General features: G+C 51.4%; 8 protein-coding genes across 8 annotated transcripts; 2 read left to right on the forward strand and 6 right to left on the reverse strand.

The window, feature by feature from the left end:
- Window positions 1–1,003: 1,003 nt before the first annotated feature.
- On the forward strand, window positions 1,004–2,155 carry GMORB2_7238 (uncharacterized protein; the record flags this gene model as incomplete). Its single annotated transcript, XM_035469203.1, has 3 exons — window positions 1,004–1,282; window positions 1,371–1,590; window positions 1,647–2,155. 3 exons carry the CDS (start codon window positions 1,004–1,006, stop codon window positions 2,153–2,155), a joined length of 1,008 nt encoding a protein of 335 aa, XP_035320898.1.
- A 1,612-nt stretch (window positions 2,156–3,767) lies between these two features.
- GMORB2_7239 (threonine aldolase) lies at window positions 3,768–4,868 on the reverse strand (the record flags this gene model as incomplete). The annotated part of the gene is made up of 1 exon (XM_035469204.1): window positions 3,768–4,868. The coding sequence occupies one exon, from the start codon at window positions 4,866–4,868 to the stop codon at window positions 3,768–3,770; it is 1,101 nt and encodes a 366-aa protein (XP_035320899.1).
- Window positions 4,869–5,379: 511 nt separating this feature from the next.
- GMORB2_7240 (uncharacterized protein) lies at window positions 5,380–7,647 on the reverse strand (the record flags this gene model as incomplete). The annotated part of the gene is made up of 1 exon (XM_035469205.1): window positions 5,380–7,647. The coding sequence occupies one exon, from the start codon at window positions 7,645–7,647 to the stop codon at window positions 5,380–5,382; it is 2,268 nt and encodes a 755-aa protein (XP_035320900.1).
- Window positions 7,648–9,082: 1,435 nt separating this feature from the next.
- Window positions 9,083–10,224, reverse strand: GMORB2_7241 (uncharacterized protein; the record flags this gene model as incomplete). The annotated part of the gene is made up of 2 exons (XM_035469206.1): window positions 9,083–9,772; window positions 9,841–10,224. 2 exons carry the CDS (start codon window positions 10,222–10,224, stop codon window positions 9,083–9,085), a joined length of 1,074 nt encoding a protein of 357 aa, XP_035320901.1.
- A 1,101-nt stretch (window positions 10,225–11,325) lies between these two features.
- GMORB2_7242 (uncharacterized protein) lies at window positions 11,326–12,069 on the reverse strand (the record flags this gene model as incomplete). Its single annotated transcript, XM_035469207.1, has 3 exons — window positions 11,326–11,548; window positions 11,672–11,886; window positions 11,989–12,069. 3 exons carry the CDS (start codon window positions 12,067–12,069, stop codon window positions 11,326–11,328), a joined length of 519 nt encoding a protein of 172 aa, XP_035320902.1.
- A 1,323-nt stretch (window positions 12,070–13,392) lies between these two features.
- GMORB2_7243 (BTB/POZ domain) lies at window positions 13,393–14,295 on the forward strand (the record flags this gene model as incomplete). Its single annotated transcript, XM_035469208.1, has 1 exon — window positions 13,393–14,295. The coding sequence occupies one exon, from the start codon at window positions 13,393–13,395 to the stop codon at window positions 14,293–14,295; it is 903 nt and encodes a 300-aa protein (XP_035320903.1).
- Window positions 14,296–15,488: 1,193 nt separating this feature from the next.
- GMORB2_7244 (uncharacterized protein) lies at window positions 15,489–16,125 on the reverse strand (the record flags this gene model as incomplete). The annotated part of the gene is made up of 2 exons (XM_035469209.1): window positions 15,489–15,985; window positions 16,038–16,125. The coding sequence occupies 2 exons, from the start codon at window positions 16,123–16,125 to the stop codon at window positions 15,489–15,491; spliced, it is 585 nt and encodes a 194-aa protein (XP_035320904.1).
- A 1,914-nt stretch (window positions 16,126–18,039) lies between these two features.
- On the reverse strand, window positions 18,040–20,737 carry GMORB2_7245 (KISc; the record flags this gene model as incomplete). Its single annotated transcript, XM_035469210.1, has 4 exons — window positions 18,040–19,101; window positions 19,177–19,785; window positions 20,038–20,274; window positions 20,375–20,737. 4 exons carry the CDS (start codon window positions 20,735–20,737, stop codon window positions 18,040–18,042), a joined length of 2,271 nt encoding a protein of 756 aa, XP_035320905.1.
- Between the last annotated feature and the right edge of the window lie 544 nt (window positions 20,738–21,281).

Consider the following 21,281-nt stretch of genomic DNA (forward strand, 5'->3'; position numbering starts at 1 on the left):
TCAGAGTCATGAAGCAATTACGTTTTGATAACTGGGGGAAGAAGCGCATTCTGTTGATCGCTATGACAGATAATAGAGCTACAACGTGTAGTAGTAGCGACAGAAAGGGATATAAAGTACAGATTACTGTGAAAAGGCACACATGTTCAACCATGACTATTGAACACGTGGTTTAGCTCAGACATTTATTCGGGTCTTTTAGTCTCCAAGACTTGAGCTGGTAGATCTGCGCTTACCCCTCCTTGGGCCTAGGCAGATGCTTAGAATGAAGATCAGTCAGAGTTCATAGCCCAATGCCTACAGGTATTATTACTCCGCAGATTTGATCACTTGCATGCACTGATCTCGAAGTCTTTTCTTCCCGCCGCGTATACTGGTTGATGTTTAGTCAACTGGTATGATGAATATTGTATATTATTACTTGTGTACCCCCTCCCCCCCCTTATAACCTTCCTCTTTGGGGTTCACATATACAGCCAAAATAGTAATTATAGTAATGCAATATTGAGATCTTGGTCTCACTGAAACTACACATGTTGAAGAAAAAGCATTGGAGGGAAGATGCCTGGTTGCCTGTAATGCTCAACGCCTGCGGTGCACATACACAAGGTCGGACCTCGTATAAGAAAGAGACCGCGCATAATCAGCGGCCAATTGCGAATGAGTGCTTGTGGCTTGGCCTTCGTATAAGTACGCCAAAGTCTGACTCTGCATGCGAGCTCAAGGGTGTGGTACAAATTTATACACTGCAGCGAATTACCAATATTTCGTCTGTACTTTAGGCTATCAATACTTCCCTCTTATTCCCTATTAGATTTTAGATTTGCAGGCCATCAATAAAAATGCGAGCCTGATCTGTTCGCTTTGTTGTCCGCTTTGTTTATATATACCGCTATGAGAACTGCGGACGAAACAGTGGTTCTGGGGCTGTCTATCTATCTGCCTGAACCGCATCCGTATAATCTCGAAGTCAATGTTTCGAAATTTGAACCATCAAATCACGATGACATCTCGCATAGGTGCAATTTTGCTTGTTCTGGGTCTCGCGGCCGCCTGCGACATCCCGGGAACCCCACTAGGGGACAACATCACCGAAGGTTTCGGCATCCTGGTCCAGAGTCCCGACTATGAAGTCGTCAACAACCGATTTTTGAACCTCTGGTCCGCTGGTGGCGGGGACCAGCATCTGTATCTCAGCCCTGCAGGTGACTCTGTTTTTGACCTTGTTCTGAACCAAGGTTTCTTGCAGACAGGCGCTCTGACTGCCGTTATAAATGGAGAAGTGCGGATATACCTTGAATCTTTCCCGAGATCTGATGAATTATCGTGTTCTAATCCCTTCTCGTTTTGATCAACGCTTGAGATTACAGTATGAGTTGGCTGATAACACGACGAAAATGTTCATGACAAGCCGGGGCGACCCCCGCGCCGTCTTCAAACCTACGTACCGCTGCGACCCGGATACTGACGATCTCCAAGTCATGCTGGCGTTTTCGATGCGACAAGAAAGCCCTGCTGGAGGACATATATGCGTCCGATCAGCGTCCGACAACAGATATGAGTTCCGTTATTCGCCCCCAAACAACCCGGGTAGGTGCTGATCTTGGACATGTCGGATGAGATTTGTTTCTGACAAAGGCTCAAAGCCTTCACGCCTGACAGGCCATGCATGCCGGTCACCATGATTGTCGACCGGTCTGGCGCAGGCTCCTCTCCAACTGGCAGCGCAACGAGAACGTCAACCACGGTCAGCGCCACTGCAACGGCTACATCGGTACCGGATGCCTTCACCGACCTCACGGAAGAAGGGTTTGCCTTTATAGGGTGTGCCCCGGAAGAGAGGAGAGTCGAGGACGGCCTGGGACGGACGTTGACTGATGCAGTCTTGTACAATGATACAATGACCAATGAGATCTGTGTCAAGTATTGCGCGTCGCAGAGTCTGAAATATGCCGGGACAGAGTACAGCCGAGAGTGCTGGTGCGGCAACTCCTATCCGCCGACGCGTGAGCCCGAGACAACTGTCGAGAGTCTGTCTTCATGCAATTTTCAATGCGGAGGGGACGCGAGCGAGATATGCGGCGGTGACAGCTGGCTCAGCCTCTATGAGTCTTGTGGTGATGCTTCTTCTTGCACCAATGCTAAGTTTATATAGGAAATGGTCCTCAGACCCTAGCTCCATGAAAAACCTCACATATATTTTCTTACAGAATTGCTTGATATCACAGAGGACGAGAATGGGTTTCTCTCTTTAGTCAATGGTTCTGTTCAGTAGCTCAGCTCGTTTGATCACCTACGAATATACCAATACAATATGTTAATAGCCTGGAGCCACATGATCACGCGGTTCAGCCAGCCCTTTGCTTTCTCACATCTCAAATTGTGCAGTAGCTAGCTAGTCAGCAGAATCATCATCACCTTCATTCCTTCAGCTTGTTGTGCCTTCCTTCCCATGCCCCAGCACAACAAATGCGAAGTGTGATGGCAGCAGTCTTGAGCAGTTGTTTTGGATGTGTATTATTTTCTTATATGGATGGGGCGCAAAGTATCTGCTGCCTCAGACACTGAAGCCCTTATAGCCTCCATCATCGCGTACATTGCAGTCCCATCTGAGTGCTTTCAACCTCGAATCACTGCCTATTCACCAACATAGCACATATACGCATCCTATCTGGGTACGACTATGAGGCCCAGCACGACGGCACAGAACATCTCGCCGTTGATAGCATTCGGTGGCGCCGCCTTCCACGTGGAACGAGGAAATGAGGTCAACGATCAATACATCATCATCCCCCATTGCGCCTTTGTATCTGGTACTTCGCCACAACTACGCCGTCGCCTAACAGATCTCGTCACTTACTTCACTACTACCCTCCCAAGCAGACTCGTTGTCTGACACGTACATTGTCATGGATCGAATCCAGGGCCGGGAGCTGCCGACTGTGTTCAGGACGGTATCTCCAGAAGTCCTCGATGGTATTTTCTCAGCTGAAAAGTATGATCCACAAGTTACGAGCCTTTGGTCCTTCCAGGAACAGCTGTAGAGAGCTGCGTTGGCAGGTTACTGCACAACTCGCGCATACACCGAGGGGGGCCTCGTTTCGACCCCTCCAAGACGATCCGAGATTTTTTATTTCTGGCTCAGAAACGACTTCACGCCCCAGCGCCTGCAGGGATCAAGATTCAGACGATCTCCAAGACATGATGCGTCACCACGATGGGCTCTAGCCTCCTCCAACTTTGACTAATTTCGAGGCAGATAATGTGATACAGCTTTAGCGCTTATGGACGCATGTTTCGCCTTCCTAACCAAGCGCGCGATCGGGGCTAGTTGAAGCCGGAGTTGAAGCCGGGGTAGAATATAATCACTTGATCACTCGTCGATAATATGTAGCTGTTCATTTCAGCGTTGGAATCCCGGCTGCAATGAACCTTGGTGGCTGTCACGCCGTTGCGTTAAAGTGCATGAGGCCACCTTGTTAGACAAGTTGTTGCTGAGTGGCTAGAGGATTCTAGATAGGATTCAGCCAATTTACTCTCAGCCACGTTTACATACGTCAACATCCCCGAGGATATCATTAGAATGCCAGTGACAGCTGGATCAGATTCTGCGAGTTGTGGGGATACTGCTTCTTGCGTCAATGCCAAGTTTATATAGAAAGGGTCCTCGCGCAACCACCGTTTTGTCGTATACATTGAACAAAGCCAGCATGTGGATTTCGAGAAAACAGTTTTTATTCTTTATGAGAACAATCAATTTTTTCCACTCATAAAGTATTACTCAAATAACCTCTAGAAAGAGTCGGTTCAGTACCATCTTTTGGCAGACTTCTCGTCTCATCAACAGCCTCGGCTATAGCAGCCTTCAGCTTATCGATCGACTCATTGGTGATTTGGTGATGCAGGGCGATACGCTGACCCTCCAGTTTAACACCGTGCTTTTTGCACTTCTCCAGTAAAACTGGCATATTGATTGCCGATTTCTCGGCATCGATGAAGAAGAAGTTTGTATCGACCGGGAGCTGGGGCACCACACCCAATTTGGCCAAATCGGACTCCAGCCTTTTAGCCTTCTGATGCGTCTCCTTCATAGTCGGCCAAACCTGTTCCAACGCAACACGTGCGGCAGCCGTCAATACCCCAGCCTGCCTGATTCCGCCTCCCTGCTGCTTCCTCAGCCATCTAGCCTGTCTTATACCACTCTTTGTGCTGGCGAGCACACCTCCCACCGGTGCGCCGAGGCCCTTTGACACACACATAGACACGCTGTCAAAGTACTGGCAGTAGTCGCTGAGTGAGTGGCCGCTCGCAGCCGAGGCGTTCCAGAGCCGTGCGCCGTCGCAGTGGATCTTGATGCCGTTGGCCCTAGCGAATTTCGCAATAGCCTCTATCTCCTCGAGCGGGGTGAGGACACCTCCGATCGTCAGCTCCAGACAGATGACCTTTGTCGGGGCGATGTGAATGTCGTCTCCCAGGATGGCGGATCTCTCAACGTCCTCGGCGGTAAGATATAGCCCGTTCTTCGGGTGGACTGGCATCACCATGGCCTGGGACAGGACAGCTAGTCCAGACCCTTCCGAGGCGTAGACATGGGCTCTGTGGTCGCACAGGATCGAGTGCGGGGGCTGGGCGAGATGGATGCGTACGCCGATCTGGTTGCCCATGGTGCCTGATAGCATAAACAGGGCGTCTTCCATGCCCGTCAGCCGGGAAATATCATCCTGGAAGCCGTTGGTCGTCTCGTCTTCACCGAATACGTCGTCGCCAAAGGTAGCGTTGGCCATGGCCTCCAGCATGGCCGGTGTCGGCGTCGTGAAGGTGTCGCTGCGGAAGTCATTTGCAGCTCGGGACTGGGTGGATTCTGGCATTTTCATTTGTGCTTTCGATATGAGGTCTATATCATGAGGTATCAGGAGCACTTGCTTCCAGTGTAGGTAGTATACACTCAAATTATGACGTGGTTTTGATCATGTCAGTTGTAATAACTGTGTAATAATGGTTGTGTTGTGTTGGACTTATGACCTTGACACTCGTCCCGTACCTCTCCATAAAAAATACCTGTGCCAAGATTACCCCTCTTCGCGAGTCCTCGACAGCAACTCCCACATAGGGTTCAATAACAATTTGACATGCGTCCTATCGCTTATACATGCCCTGATCCGTTGCACACGCCATTGCAAAAGGCATGTTAAGTTACAAGTCCGTTGTCAATAGCCTGTTTCCATTGCGGTGACCCATATTGTCAACCTGGACTATTAATCTAACAATCGCGGTAAGTATACCAGATAATCATGAACAAAACAAAGAACCTTATGCGAACACCGATGCCAGTCTATAAATATCATCATATCATACACAGGTACAACACAAGGTTGTTGCCTAATAATCGTCACCGTCGAGACCATACTCCTCGTCCATATCTGGGTTATCATCATCCTCGTATCCACCTTCAAACTCGCCACCTCCGCTGCCGAACTCTTCTCCATAATCTTCGTTTTCATCGTATTCGTTATAAGGCTCCTCCTCTTCTTCCTCTTCTACGGCAGCGTCATCGCCAGCAACACTCTCCTCGGGGGGATCATCCTCCTGCACGCCAAGGGTACTCCCCGCCAGACTGGTCTTGCGACTCGTGGTCTCAGAACCCAGGCCGTCGGCATTGGGGGCGTCGAAGATATTGCGAATGGCGTCGTAGTTGATGCGCTTGGACCAGGCACGATCCTTAGCTACATTGATGGCGGCCTCGGCGGCTGAGCTGGCGGGACTGGTCTGGCCCTCACCCATGCGGGCGCGCTTGCGTCTCCGGCGGATCTGCTTGGGCCGCTCGGCCTCGACTTTTCGTCGAAAGACTTTTTCTTGGTGCTGTCGGAGCCACTCCTTATTCTGGTTGACCCAGATGGTCTCCTTGATGCGGGCCTCGTCGGGAGATAGGAGACAGTTGGCCACCTCGGGATCATCGGCGAATTCATCCTCGTCAATGTCCACCGACATGGAAACTTCCTTTTGTGGCCGCTGGAGGAGGGCCCACTGGGAATGGATACGCGCTCGTTGCTCTGCGTTGGAGTAGGCCAGGGCATGCTCATAGGTCAGAGGATCGTTGAAGATTTCTTCAATCTGACCTTCAAGCTCCTGCTCATCCTCCTCCCATTCTTCATTGATAGGGAGTTGCGGTTTCGGACGACCTTTTCCACCCCGGCCGGCCCGGGTTGTCTCGGACTGCCCATCTCCATCTCGCTCCATTTCGTCTCCGAACTCTTCGGCAAGACGCTCTAAGCCCTCCTCACTGACATCATTGTCGCCGCCTGCTTGAGTGGTAGTGTCATTTTCTCGGGGAATTTGTGAAGGCAATGGCGGAATGATGAAGCCATCTGCATCTCGGCTGTAGCTGACGGAAGGCGCCTTAGATGTGTCGGCTCCGAGAATAGCTGAGGCTCTCCTTTGAGCTCTTGGCGCAGACCCAGCATCGTTGTTTTGCTCGTCTTCTTCCCTGTTATCTTCTTCGTCCTCGGTGGCACCCTCACTGCGCTTCCGCTTCCGTGTGTTTCCATCAGTTGTCTTCCTGTCTTCTATGCTTTTGTAGAATGAGGGAGGATCGTGTGAACTCTCGAGAAAGTCCTGCTTGAGGAAATCCTCAACCGTCATTTCACTCGACTCAGTAAACTTGAATTCAGCCAGACGGTTCTGAATAGTGTGGTTGGTGACTTTGACAATGTAGACAACTTCACGGACGGTGCGGCGAAAATTGTGCATGCGGGCAGCCATGAGCAGGCAGGCACCGCAGATACCTGAGGGACGACGACCCATGACCATCCAGTCACGGCTCATGCGCTTGACTAGGCGCACGGCATCCTCGGCCACGCGGGCAGTGTCCTGGTGGAACTCCATCTTGGTGGCGAACCTCCAAATCAGGTCCTCGGGATACACAGGAATGAGGCCGTCATTTCCGATGGGAACCACCTCGTTCAGCTTCTTAAAGATGCGACCCAGCTTGAAGACGTTGAGCTGTACCAGGTCTGCCAGGTCGATGAGCATGACCTTGCAGGGGGGTTCGGCACGGCAAGCGGCGTAGAGGCAGACTGCGGCCACGCTGGCAAGAGTGCGGCCCTGAATGAAATTGGCACTGGATGCCAGCTTGAAGACCTGTGATCCGGCCGTGACGAAGCTATCACTGACATTAAGCTGCTGTGCGTATCCCTGCATCAGACTCTTGGCCTCACGGATGCTCTTCTCCCGATCCTCAGTGCCGCCGACGCGCCTGAAAGCCGGGCCCATACTGCGGACACCAGCCTGGTCAGCACCAATAAAGGAACCCTGGACCATGGCAGCACCAGAAGATGTCTCGCCAAATTGCACCTCGGCGACGATGTTACTGTCGTCGGCGATGCGGCCACAGGTCTGGCACGTGCCGTCGACGACATTGGGCTTGGGACAGGCCTTGTTCGGACACTGCTGGCGCGCTGGGACAGCCAGGCCGGGTATGTTTGTGCGAGCCCCATGGGTGGTGACGCGTGAGCTCTCGTGGACGGAAGCCGTGCTCGCCTGGCGACGCTCTTCGCGTTCGCGCATAGCCCGTACCGGATTCGGCCTTGCAAAGCGAGGCTTGGCAGGCCCGCTACCAGCCTTTTTGGCTGGCGTGAGAAAGGATGACATGGTTGGAGATGTGTCTGTGTATGTATTTGTGTGTGTTTGTTTTTTCGGGTGGGTTGGGCGTAGACGACGAATGATATCATCCGTGTCCCAAGCCGCGGTAAAGAAGGTTAAAGAAGAAATTTGAAATCTCGACGCAGTTGATTGCTTCGTTGAATTTAATGAAGCGGCTTTCTTGGTGGGTGGGTGCCCCTCTGATGTAACTCGTCTTCAGCGGGGTAGCAATATGGGGCAAGCCGCAGGTGTCTAGACAAGTCACCCTGACTTGAAATACAGGAGTCCCAGGCGAAGAGTCACGATATTCATGTAAATATGTTGTAAGACGCGGTTTGTCAACGAGTATAAGGCTGACGGCGGTTGTAGGCTCTCAGTTGCTAGCGACCTGTTAGATACTGGCAGAGAAAATTGTGCACAGGTCTCGGTGGGCATGCGCATTTCTTGGCTTGCGATGGTCAAGTGGATCAGCGAGAGAGAAATTTCGGTTAGTCACGATTCAAGTCAGAACAGCTGACAGCCTAAGGTTCGAATACCGGACATAGCCATTAATTTTGGTCTTCTTTTTAATTCCTATTTGTTCTCTTTTATTGCAGTTATATTTTAATACAATGTATATGTTTAAATTTCCTATATTGACATTCACACTAGACTTCGCTATTGAAAGACAATCAATTCGTTGCCACGCCAGCGTCAGAAGCACATGACTTCCATACACTAGACAATTTCGACGCCGCGGCCACGAGGGGTCTGGTGGTACATAGTAACATAAGGTCGTTTCCGCACATAACGTTCATTAGGTAATAATCACTTATTTCGATGACCAGTTCTCTGAATAATCTCGGTTTAATAATAAGAAGGCATAGAGAAGCTTATACGCTTAGTATACGTATATAGTGCTAATTCGATGCTATTATCTATAGAAAATCTCTTCTAGGATTACAGTCATACTTGTACTATGTATTCCTCCATAGCTTAGGTAAGCAAGACTCGATTGTAACAACGTCAGATCCATCCCTCTTAGCATAGACAACCAACCAACATACACACCGGCAGACTACAAGAGCATGAGAAACGACATCACCTATATCTACCCTGTAGCTTGGAGTTGACCTAAGCCACAGGGCATTAGAGGCGGCCGCGGGAAATATTACAGTTTCGAATCATAGCGGTGACTTTTAAACCTAGGCTTTCTTCAAGAAATAACATAGCTTCCTATACGCATAATTCTACGTTGTTTTCGTTATTTCAAGCTATGTTGGTTGATATACGTCGTGATAGGGATGATGTACAAGTCTGCTTGCAATCGTGACCAGCACCGCCTTGGGTGGTGCAAGGTTAGCCGAGTGACCAATAAAGTGGGGCGGCTACGAGTATTACATGTCCGACGCCCGAGACAAGAAATGATGCTTACTCATTGTAGTAACAGTATATTCGAGACCTATTATGAAGACGGACTCGTAGGGGTATAGAACTCGCGAACACCACCGGCAGGCGTCTCAACTCCCTTACCCTTTTCGTCGGCCTGGGCCACCGGGGCGGGGGCCTGGACCTGGGGAGCAGGGATGAAGAATTGGCCCTGCGACTGCGTAATCTGTTGCTGGTGAGGTTGAACCTGCTGGATCTGCTGAGGCTGCTGGATCTGCTGAGGCTGCTGGATCTGCTGAGGCTGCTGAAGCTGTTGCTCCTCCATGTGGTAGGAAGCCGGGGGGACCTGCTGCCAGCCATTGTTGGGGTGACCCCAGTAGGCAGTGGGGTTGACGAGCATGATGGGCCTGTTGCGGGCGCGGTTGAGGCGAGAGGTGTCGATGCAGGCGCGAACGAACAGGCCGAAGTAGATGAGGGTGGCGATGCACGTGAGGACGGCAATAGCGATCCATATGCCCAATTTGCTATCATATGCGTCCCGGCAGTTTTTGTCTTCGTAGTAGCCCTTCTCGGAGTTGTATTCGTAGTCGCAGCTCTCCATGCCAGAGTACCGGATGAAGACGGACTGGAGTGATCCCACGATGGCGCCGGCCAGCCAGATGATGAGCGTGGCGGCGACCATGCCTCCCGGTGGCACACCCTTTCTGAACTTGTACACGGCCCGGATTATGAGTTCGAGGCCGCTCCACAGGATGACCATTGCGGGCTATTTTTTTCGATTCCACATTAGCCACATATCAACGAAAGTGTATATTATAAAAAGAGCCGACTCACCATTGGACAGGCAATGGCAGCAACGTAGGGGTTCTCCCCGGACACGAATGACAATCCCATGCCTAGAACACATATGCTCAGGACCAGGGAAGCGACATGCATTCCTAGCTTGCCATACACCCACATCTTGTTCTCCTCCACAAGCCCCGAGGGCTGGGGGATAACGTGGGGTTTCTGTAAGACGGCTGGGTTGTAATAATACTGGTTATCGTTGTTGTAGGCGCCTCCATACTGCTGGTAGCTCAGGTAAGGCAGTGGGGCGGCGGTAGGAGCCGGAGCTGGCTGGGGCGTTTGAGCTGTCTGCTGTTGCTGCTGGGGAGAATCGGTGGAGGAGGGTTCCTCTGTTGAGCGCGGAGCTTCTGCCCTAGTGTTCTCAGTAGCCATGTTGTTGATATGCGTTGATGAATCAGAGTGGCCACACAGGCTGGGTATATAAACGAGCGATTGGGATGGGATGAAAAAAAGAAGAAACAAAATTGATAAAACTCCACGTATTAACGAATGACTTTTGAGCGAATGCCCTTTTTTTTCTTTCCCCTAGCAGTCCATGTTAGGTCTTATATATGGAATGAGAAAAAAATTAAAAGAGTGACTGGCCTCGGTGTGGCGTTGTCTCCTATTTTCGTCTTCATGCTTCATATGCATGTAAGACGGGGCCAAGGGGGAGAGACAGGCCAGGACAAGAAGAGACCTACCAAGGACCAATGCTAGAGAGGGAGAAGAAGGCCTAGGCTTCTTAGCGCAGGGGTAAATAAGCGAGATGGGGTTAATGGACTCAGATGGGAACGAAACTGTGAGGTGCCAACGGCATTTACGGCCTAGACCCGGGCAAGGCGGCCGCTCATCATTGGTAGCCGTAAAGACAGTGGTCATCTAGCGATTCGATAGTATCCGGCCATTTCCCTTTGTAGTACAAACCGCTTTGCCTTTGGTGGGGCTACAAAACACGCGGATAGGGCTGCGCGCCGAGGTTCCAATGAAACTGTCCAAGCTTTTCCTAGCTTTTCCCAGCTTTTTCCCAGCTTTTTTCCCCTGCAAGCTCTATCCAGATTCTAGACATTTTTTTTAAGCGAGCTTAGCCACCGGGCCCCTTTAACAATTTGCAGCTCCTGTAGCTGTTCGTGCATTCAGGCCGGCTGTCGATGCGGGCGCTTCCGGTTGTATCGTGTATCGATATCGTACTGTCTCGTGTATATCGTATACCCTTTTACTGATGGCACCCACTACAACGCGTAGTGGTAGCTACATAATACTGCTACGTAGGGTTAGTGCTTGGTACATGTAGTAGCATTATTCCAGTCACGCTATTACGACGCAAGACTGGCCACAACAGGTAGATAGGAAGCTGTCCCTTGTTCACCTGATGATACAAGTCCGACAACCATTCACATCAGCCAAGTGATATTTTATTGGTGATATTTGCTTTGCTTATTTTATCGACTAATTCTGAACCAACAATATCCATGAAGTCTTCACGATTCACAGCTACTCCCTCTGCATCATGGCAAATAGACCCATGACCCCCAGCATCACCGTCTTCAACCATGGATGCTCCGACAGCAGAATTGTCACGTAGCCGACGAATGGCACAAATCCAATCACTGACCCGATAATGTCCTTACGTACCAGGTAGTCTTGTCCGCGCGCGTATAGATCAGTGTCGTCAGCCACGTTATTGTCGCCCTTGGTGAGCAGCTTGGCCTCCTCTCTGTCAGTATGGATTGGTTAGCTTGGCCTTCTCTTGTAATGCGTCTTGCGCGACAAGTCCTTTTGAATAACCTCAACCCCCCCCTCCACCCCCGTCTTTTCGCCACCGCACGCATTTACGTACCCTGTTCCAAACTTGCGGACGACACGGTGGACAATGGGAATTTCCTTGTCCTTAATATTGTAGACGACGACCTCGCCCACCCCAGTCTCTTGCACCAGGTTGCGGTTCCACAGGAACAAGAGGTCTCCTCGCTGAAAGGCCGGCTCCATGGACCCCGACAGCACCACGACAATAGGCGACGGCGAGTCTGTAACGACTGAGAGACCCTTCCACATCTGCATCCCACGCGTTAGCTATCGGCACTTCACCAAACTAGGCATCGGATTGTCGCAAGGGTGAGGGCGAGGGTGTGGGTGCTCGCCCCAAGAGACACGCACCATAAAGGCCGTGGAGAGAACCAGGGCAAAGTTGAGAAGCTGCCCGGCCGCCTGGCGTGGGTTCCGTAGGCCCGAAAGCATGTTGGGCGATTGAACTGGGGTGTATAACGAATGGAGAGGGATCGGTCGGGCGTCGATAGTGTCGGTAGGAACAAGGACGAAGAAATGGTGGGATTTGGGCCAGACAGAGGCCGGCCGTGATGATGCTGCGAGAACTGGCCGTTTGGGCGAAATGGACATGTGGCTCTCTCGCGCACGGACCAAGAACCCTTTGAACTTTCTAGGTATTAGGCACTATTGGTTGCACCTTCCCCCGCATAAGCTAAAAGCTCAGTGCTGCCGCCACCAGAGGAACAAAACTACATCATCTGCCGTTAAAAAATCATCTGTCGTTAAACAACCACCTATCTGCATCACGAAGTAATAAACTGATTTTAGTCATTCCTGCCGGTTTGTCGTCATTATACCGAGCTGGTTATCCTTATATGACAAACTCCTCCCACGACTACACAGCCAATTCTTGTCATGGCGCTGGTTACGTGTGGTCACCGCCAAGTACATGTAGATCCCTATGCGTTGCCAGCAGCTCATCAAAATCTCCATCCTTACAGTCGCTAACTATTATATTGTGTGACGCAAACTATGGATCATTATTGAAGATGCAAGATCGAATACAACACTGTCAAGGCGAAATGAGCAAGGGCAAGCCGATAACAGCGCTGATGAAATCCCGTAATACATCCTCACTCGACGGATACAGATGTCGTGCAACCTTGCAGACACCTAACGACCCAAAGTCTCCGGGCCATACATTGACTAATACTGGGCTCAATGTAGCCCTATATACTCTTGACGAGTAATACGAGTAATACCCGAAAATCCCGCCGCGGTGCTGTTTGGCCTTATGTCTATGGCCCGGTCAATGAGGCGGAGTGGAGGGCCGGGGTCGTTACAGATTGGCGCCAAGATAAGGCAGCCCAACCAGTGAGAAAAGCTGGTCGACTTGGTCAACTCCGCCACCAATGCAGCAACTTCACGGTTGGCGATACAAAAGGCTCGTATGCCCCAGCCAGCCGTGAACCGGCTCCTCTCCCCTCTCTCCTTCTTCATCCCCCGCCACACGCAAGCCACAAGGGTCGCAAAGCCAAACCACGAGGATATCCCATGCATATTGTATTCTAGCCTTCACTGTCGAGGATACATATATTGCCTGGTTTCCCGTCGCCCGGACCCTGTCAATCCTTTCTGTGCGTCTTTCATTCATTTTCCCACTCCCTCCGAGCAACCCCGCAGCTCGGTTTTCTCTCCTACGCTCTTTTCGTCACTCTTTCGGTCAAAATTTCGTCTTGCCACATTCTTTCAGTTGTGTCTAGGGTTCGCTTGAGCCTACCCCCACTTGCAGTCATGTTCAAGCGCTCGCATCGGTCGCGAGACCACTCGCAGAGCCGCGTCGACAAGACTGCCAGACTGAAGAAGCAAGGCTCCCAGCGGGATCCTACGAAAGTGTCGAGACTGCAGAGGTCTCTCCAAGACAAGGATGAGCTGTTGGCCGCCCAGGCCGGCAACATGCCCAACGCCGCGCCCTCGCCCATCGTGACACTCACTATTGGTCGCGAGGGTCGGCTCTTTGCAGCGCACGAAGACGTTCTGCGACAGTCGCCGTTTTTCGACATGGCTTGTCGCGACAACTTTTTCGATTCGCAGAGCAGGAGAATCTTTCTCCCTGACGAGGAACCCGAGATCTTCTCCGCCGTCCTCGAGTACCTATACAAAGGTGACTATTGCCCGCGCTTGGTCCCCTCCAAGCAGCAGCGCAACACCTGGGAGCTCGAGAACAACCCGACAACCCCCAGCGGACGGAGCCCTCGCCCGTCACCAAACCCCGCCAACCCCAGAGGCGGTCGCCCCGCAGGCGTCTCCCCCGATGCCGTCGTCTATTTGTCGAGCGTTGGGGCCGAGATCCTCCGCGACACTGTCGTCTACTGTGCCGCCGAGCGGTACGGTCTCGACGAGCTGAAGCGTCTGGCCCTGTACAAGCAGGGGCTGCAGGCCGGCATCGATGTCGGAACCATCCTGCGGTCCGCCCAGTACGCCTACGCCCACACGCCCGACTCGGACAGTCGCCTGCGTGCCCATTACCTCGCCTTGATCATCCGCTGCCGCAAGACGTTTAAGCGCAGCGGAACCATGCAGGCCGAGATGGAGGCTGGAGGAAGCAAGCTCTTTTTTGACCTGTTTGTTGCCATGTGCAATCACCTTGACGACGTCATTGACGTTAGCAACGCACGATCTCCAAAGGCGGTTTGAATCGTCTTGGTATCAAGGTTGTCTTGGCACATGCAGTGTCTCTATACCTGGACTCGATCTTCCTTTTGCTGAGAGAATGAATCAATGAGAAGAAACAGATGAAGTAAATTTTATGAAGAAAAGGTCTTCCGGGAAGAAAACTCTCTTAAAAACACAAAAAAAAAGACAGCATGGCGGTTGATTTCTTTTCGTGCTTGGAACAAGGTTTCGATATTCCCAACGGCGTTGTTCGCTTTCTACGCTTGCCCCCTCTATCAGATTGGCGCCTTGAACGCGGTACTGTTTTCCACCTTGTCGCTCAACTCTTCACAGAGATTGTTCGCTGGCCGCATTTCTGTCGAGGAGAATAAGCTGAGAGTCTAGCACGCTGTACACGGAATCGTGTTGCCTCTTTGCTCCTTTTACTGAAAACACTCTGCTTGCTTTTTCTTTTCCTTTGAGAGTTTTTGTTTGATTCCCGCGTCTTCATGTCGCTTCTACTGAGAATTTCGCAAGCGTTGTTTCGTTTTTTTGATCAGCGATTTGATTTTCGAGTCATTTCAAGGGTGGAAGAGCTATGAAAGCCGTTCAGTCTTCCACGAGGGCAACATCAGATTGTCGCCGCACACATGCAATGCGCGGGCCCTCACGATATCTCGGCAATATTCTTTGATTGGATGTGCGGAGAGCCTCCTCCTGAGGAGGGGAACCCTGCATATCTCATCATCGAGGCCCGCAGATGAGACCAGAGTCATGGCTATCTACAGGATGGACTGGCCACGACTTATAACACTACCCACTCATCTGCTGGCATCTTTTATCCTTGACAAACTCGTGTCTCGTGACAAATTGGAAAAACCATAAACCCAACTGGTCTCGTGTTGTACTTTTTGTTTTCTCTACTCCATTTTTTTGTCATGCTTTACTTCATGACCAGACAGTTGGGCATATGTATGGAGACTACGAGGAGGAAAGGACTGCGTGGTGGATCAATAAAAGACGTCAAGCTCAAGAGTTTTCTTGTTTCAAGCAGTCTTGATGATTGCTTGGCTAGACAGAACAAACCAGGGTCGCTAGTCGACCCTCCCTGAGACGTCCCGGTCGTCAGGGTGGAGGTAATGACAAAACGAACCGCCTCAACTTGTGTGTCCAGGTTATATATGTGATGCAATGCGTAGATGTGCCCATCTTGGTTGGAGTGAAAGGCACTTTACTTACTGTTGTAACTCAACGTTGAGAGAGTGAAAAGTAGCCTCCAACTCTCCCTTAACGTCCTTGTTGGGTCTAGCCACCACGGCACCAACCTCGACTTCCCAGCCCTCACCACCGCTATCGCCATACACCCAGGCAATCTCCCTGAGAGGCACCCTTCTGCCCTCGTCGTCAATATAATACACCCAGACTGTCTCCCCATTCCTCTGGAGTCGGACAGTGACAGCCTTCTCCCCCAGCTTGACAGCCCCGCTCACCCTACCGTCCAGGGGTGCAACACTCCAATCAGACCAGTTATCGCAGCACACGATGGACAGTCGCGGCTGATCATCGAAGAACTCAACGCCCGCCTTGATCCATTTTCTGGCCCCCGTTACCGGGTTGGTAATTGTCAGGACCAGACCCGCCTGGTCGAATTGCGTGGTGTACACTGTGCTGAAGGTCACGGTGGCCGAGAGGAGGCTCGTGAGAGGGGCTTTGGTGTGCGTCTTTATCGGAGCTGTGTAGATCTTAGTTTTGGTACGGAGGAGCGTGAGGGTGGGACGAAGTACCATTCTTGTCATCGGTTGATGGGGGCTTCCTCCATAGATCGGTACCGGGGAAGGCGGAAACAATGAAGGGGAACGTTATGTCGGGCATGTTCACAGTATCACGAGTGAAGCGGTGTTTATAGAAGTAGGAACGATTGGGGTGTCAGGAGAGACAGAGAGATACTATTCATATAAAGGCCTTGACGGTATATCTGGTCCGGGTAAATCATGTATATATCGATGTAATCGTATAGAACAGGAGTCTGACGATCTGAGAGATTGAGACAGAGCTCATGTATGCTCCATGATGGGGAGGGCTGTGTCATTATGGAGGCGGGGTGATCTGACTCTGGAATGCCCTGTGGGGAGCCTTAGAGTAGCAGCGTAGGATGGAGTAGACTCCACACACCAGTTGTTCTATGTTATGCTCTCATATCATGACTTTTCCTATACTTGGAGCGTGGAAGAGTCAAGAAGAGAAATGGCATTGTAAGAAGTCTCCTTCTCTGTGTTTTGAAATAGCCTGTAATATTTACTTTTGGTATATTAGTGCATTTGGTATGATGATGAGGCTGTTACTAATCTATATTGAAGGAATAAGTCAGCCCCCTCATCAATCAATCACCGCACCTTGCGATCGTTTATTTCAGAGACCCCGAGCAAGGAAAAGGGACCAAGATGGCAAAGAACCAAGAAGGAAACACCCAGAACCCCCAAAAAGGAGGATTTCAAGTATGAACAGGGAATGAGTAAAGAGCTAAAAGGTAAAACACAAGAAACCCACAAGGAGGATCCCCAAGACTACGAGTTAGAGAACAACCCTACAAGTCCGAGTTAGCGGAACTAGTGTATAAGTTCTTCGCAAACAAGGAACGGGGCTAATGAGCGTTATTAAAATTAGACAAGATATGTAAGGAGGAAGGGGAAGAAGGAAGAAGGGGGATAGTGTCACAAAAAGGGGGATGTCCGTCTCTTTTGGTATGTCTTGTGGTCCGCCGGCTGATGTGTGTGCATTAGTTGTTGTCTATTCTAGAAGAGACGGATCCGACGTTATTATATGTCGGGTCCTACTTACCTAAGCTATAGATGAAAATACAGTAAAACTGACAACAAGACGCACCAAAATGAGACGAGTATCCTTCTTTTTTTGTGACACATCTAGTAAGATCCCTCTAATACGTAAATGAGGCTTGTTAAATCTTGATGGGAAGAGAATTATAGAGGAATTAGTAGCCGTAAATCACCAAAAATTATAGAAAAGAAATATCACGATATAATTAATGGAAGGTTGGAAGGGGGGTAGTAGGGTGGACCCCGTGATCTGCGGAATTCAGCGGAACAATTTGTTGGGGGTAGAATCTAAACCCAAAACAAAGCCCAAAACCCCTAATGTGGAAAATCAAGAAATCTCACCCTTCCGTTCAAGGTCATCGTAATATCACATCGCTAGGTGTATGTTACAAGGTGACCTATCTAGGAAGGACAGCCCGAAGTGCATTACGACCTGATGATGCATATGTTAGTGTTTGTATGAACACCCTCAAATTCCGCATAATGGTGGTTACTCCGGTCTGGGGCCTGAGTCTCAGGGTTTCTAGCAAACCTCTTCCTCATACATATCTACAGCCTCATGATCAGATAGGTAGATAGAACAAGCAAGATCATTACAACCGCTGCGGCCCTTCCTTTGTAGGGGCTAAAGCATCTGTATGATCACCAACCATCTGCGTGCGCTACAAGAACGTACCAGCAGTCAATGCACTCGATCTATTACTCCTTTTGTATAATGCGACCGTGGCCCAGACAAAAACACGCCATCAGATAGTATATCTGAACCAAAAATCAAGAAAGAAACCGTCCAACGGACCTAGATGAGGGTATTCGCCATTAGACCAAGCACACAACAACCCCCTTTCCCCATTTTCAACCCGTAGAAAACCAAAAGGGTGAACCAGAAACCAGAACAAGCGATAAAACGACAAAACGCAGGGATAAAAAGGAGAGTGGGAACACAGTAGTCTGTCTACTCATCGTCGTACTCCCATTTCTTATTGCCCAGCCTCCTCGCCTTCTTCGGGCTCCCATTACTAGCAGCACTAGCATTCCTCAGCCCGCTGGGCGCATTGGCACCAGTGCCTCCACTGACGTGCATCCTCTCGAGTTTACGTCCGAGGTTAGCCACCGCACCATTATTGTCGTTCTTTGACTGCGACGTCTTTGACGGCGAAGTTTGCTGCTGCTGCGGCGATGACGATGCCGAAGACCTGGACATGAAGGAGTAGTCTTCCCTCTCCTCGAGGGGTCTGCGCTTGCTGGGGCTGCGACCGGCAAGTTCGCGTCTGAGCACGCTATTCTCGCGCCTCAGCCTCTCAACCTCCTCCTCAAGACTCTCGACCAGGACGTTCTCCTTATCGCCGTCTTCATGGGGCTCAAGACCGCGCTCGAGAACATCGACCTTCATGTTCCAGTACTCTTCGCTGCGCTCCTGCTCCACCGCAAGCGAGGCCTTGAAGCGGGCCAGCTCTATGGCGAGGCGCTGCTCGAATTCAGAGGCGCAGTCGTCGCGGATGGCTGCCTCGAGGTCGAGCATACGGTCCTCCATGGACAGCAGGTGCGCCTCGGCTGTCATGCGAGCCTCCATCTGTTGTTCCACCTCGCTGCGCAGGTGATCTATATCGTCACTCAGACGGGCAATCTCCAGTGCGGCCAGCTCCATGGTCACGCGCTCGTCGGGCGTCACGTTATGGTACGATCCGTTGCTGCCGGGCGGCATGAATGGCCGGGGGTGGTAGGTTGGCTGAATAGGGCTCGGCGGCTGGGCGGGGCTGGCTGGGGGAGCGTTGGCCAAGATGGTGGCCGTGATGGACGGGATACGTGGGACTGTCACCTCCCGCGCCAGGGCCGAGTAGCGGAGGATCTGGGACGTCGCGTTGAAGTCGCCTAACGGGTCGGCTGTGACTATCATGACACCGCGTTGCGGGTTGCGGCGGGGCACGTGGGAGTGCCCTGCCGCTGAAGGGGAGGGGAAGGAGTTGGAGAACAGGAGCTCTGTCAGCTTGCACTGTCGGTAGGGCACAATGTTGGGCTAGACAATTGGGTCAGGTTACACATATTTCTCCCGTAAAATACCACCGCAAGATTAGGAAGAGGAGGAAAATACCTTGGATGATGTACCAGCCTCACTCTGCGTCTGGAGGCACTGGCCAAGGTACATGAGACTCTCGTTGATCTTGCCGGCCTCAGCCAGCGTCGCACCGGCCGTCTTGGCATCGCGCGCGCGCTCGCTACCAGCAAGATCGACAATGGTGAGTCGATTGCCACCCCAGGAACCAGAACCGCGGCTGTGGGTACGCTTCATGACCTCGAAGGAGAAGAAGCCGTGGCTGCGGCTGGAAGTGCTATTGCTCCCCGTACCCGAGACCCTCCTCTCCTGGAGACCAGCCTCAAGCACCATGATGGCTTCCTTGAAGGTCGTGCAGACCACCTTTCTCAGGCCGGCGACGACTTTGCGATCAGGCGACAGCTCGGTCGACTTGAATAGGAGGGGGCGGCGGCGGACGTCCTTGGATGTGGCTGACTTGAATGGCGGGGTGAGGAGGTCATAAATGCGGTCATTGTGCACCTCGTACATGGATAGGACGACGGCGTACTCGGCCAACGGATCACACAAGAGCTGGATGCTGCTGACGTCGGGGGTCTGCGGTAGAGTTGAGGGCCTCTGCATGTTTCGTCGGGTCGGCGCAGGGGACATGCGTCCGATGGATTCGCCCTTGAAAGCTTGTTTAGCACTATGAACTGTTCTCTTCTTGTCTCGGGTAGAAGCTGTGAGGATCATGTAATGCCTTAGCTGGCGACAACAAGCCCGCTTGGGCTGGGTAGGAGATGGTGTCTTTTCTAGGCGCTTCTAGCGCAGAGGCGAAAACATCTCATCTTGTTGATCTCCGGCAAGCCCTACACTTTTCGGGCTCGAGAGTACAGAGTCTGGGAACGAACAGGGTATAATTGGAGTGGTCTGTCGTACAATCATAGGGGTGGGCGCGCGAGACCGAGACCCATGCAGCGAGTCTGCGCATGCTGCCTCAAGGAAGTGTACGGCGGGGACGAGCGATGCCTCGGAGGGGTCGCAGGACTGGAGCGATTCTGTTGAGGCGGCAACGTCGTAACTATCCAGCATGTTGGGGCCGATGGATTGGAAGAGGACGTCGAGGGACATTTGAGCCAGACCGCGCTGAGTCTTGGAGCCCAAAATGGTGTGTGTCTGCGTGAAGAAAACGGAGAGGTCAGCTCATGTGGTCTCAGTTTATCTCGTCTTGTCCCGCTTTGCCACTCCTATCCTCCCAGGCATTCATTCGTATTACCTTTCCTGAGCCAGTAACGCCCAGAGTGGCAACCACTGCATCTGTGCCCTCGCCACCATGAGGCGCCAAAACGCCCTGGATGAACGACGGAATCTGGGTGCTGTTGAACACATCGAGCTGCGTCGACTGCTCCTCAAAGACGCGTGTGAAGCCGAACCTCTCGATGGCACGGCGACGGTCGCTAGGCGGGTTCAGTGTGACGTGCGAGGCACCACCGATCTCGCTCTCCTTCCTATCCTCGTCGGCTGCCTCGGGAGGCTCCACGTTGAGAATGCGCTCTGCACCACCGGCCGATACTGGGGGCGGCCTGAGACGCAAGAAAACCTCGAAGAGGTTGTGTGACGATTTGTTGGACGCTTCCATTGTTGTCGGGTCGATTACAGTCGACGTTTTGTTATCCTTGGCCGATGATGCGATGGGTTTGTGTTTGTGAAGAGTGTTGCACGCCTGCGCTCTATAAGTGCATCTGTTTGAAATAATCAGTGGCACGAGTACTACGAAGACACACAAGGCCTTTTGAACGGTAGTCTGTGTTCTGGTGCGAGCAGTACTAATCTGTACTGTATTGCAAATGGTATTACAACCCGGAGTACAAATTATGCGAATGCTTAACCTGTATTTACAATGTGCCACTAGGGTCGCGTTGCCGTTGCTGGGACAACTATGGGTCTGTCCCACTTTTCGACTACAAACGCTATGGTTAGACGTCAAGCCTCGACTCTGGTTAATGACAGAGGAAAATATGATGCATTACTGTCATTGGCATTTTTGTGAGTTTTTTTTCACTTCCTAGAACAATTGATTTCGAACATCCAATCAATCCAATCATAGCGTTGCTTTCATAGGAAAAGCACTAGATATTGGTAGTGCCACGGTTGCTCATTCCAATATGCTATTGACATATCAA

The sequence above is a fragment of the Geosmithia morbida genome (assembly GCF_012550715.1).
Source record: "Geosmithia morbida isolate 1262 chromosome Unknown scaffold_8, whole genome shotgun sequence".
NCBI classification, from domain to species: Eukaryota; Fungi; Ascomycota; class Sordariomycetes; order Hypocreales; family Bionectriaceae; genus Geosmithia; species Geosmithia morbida.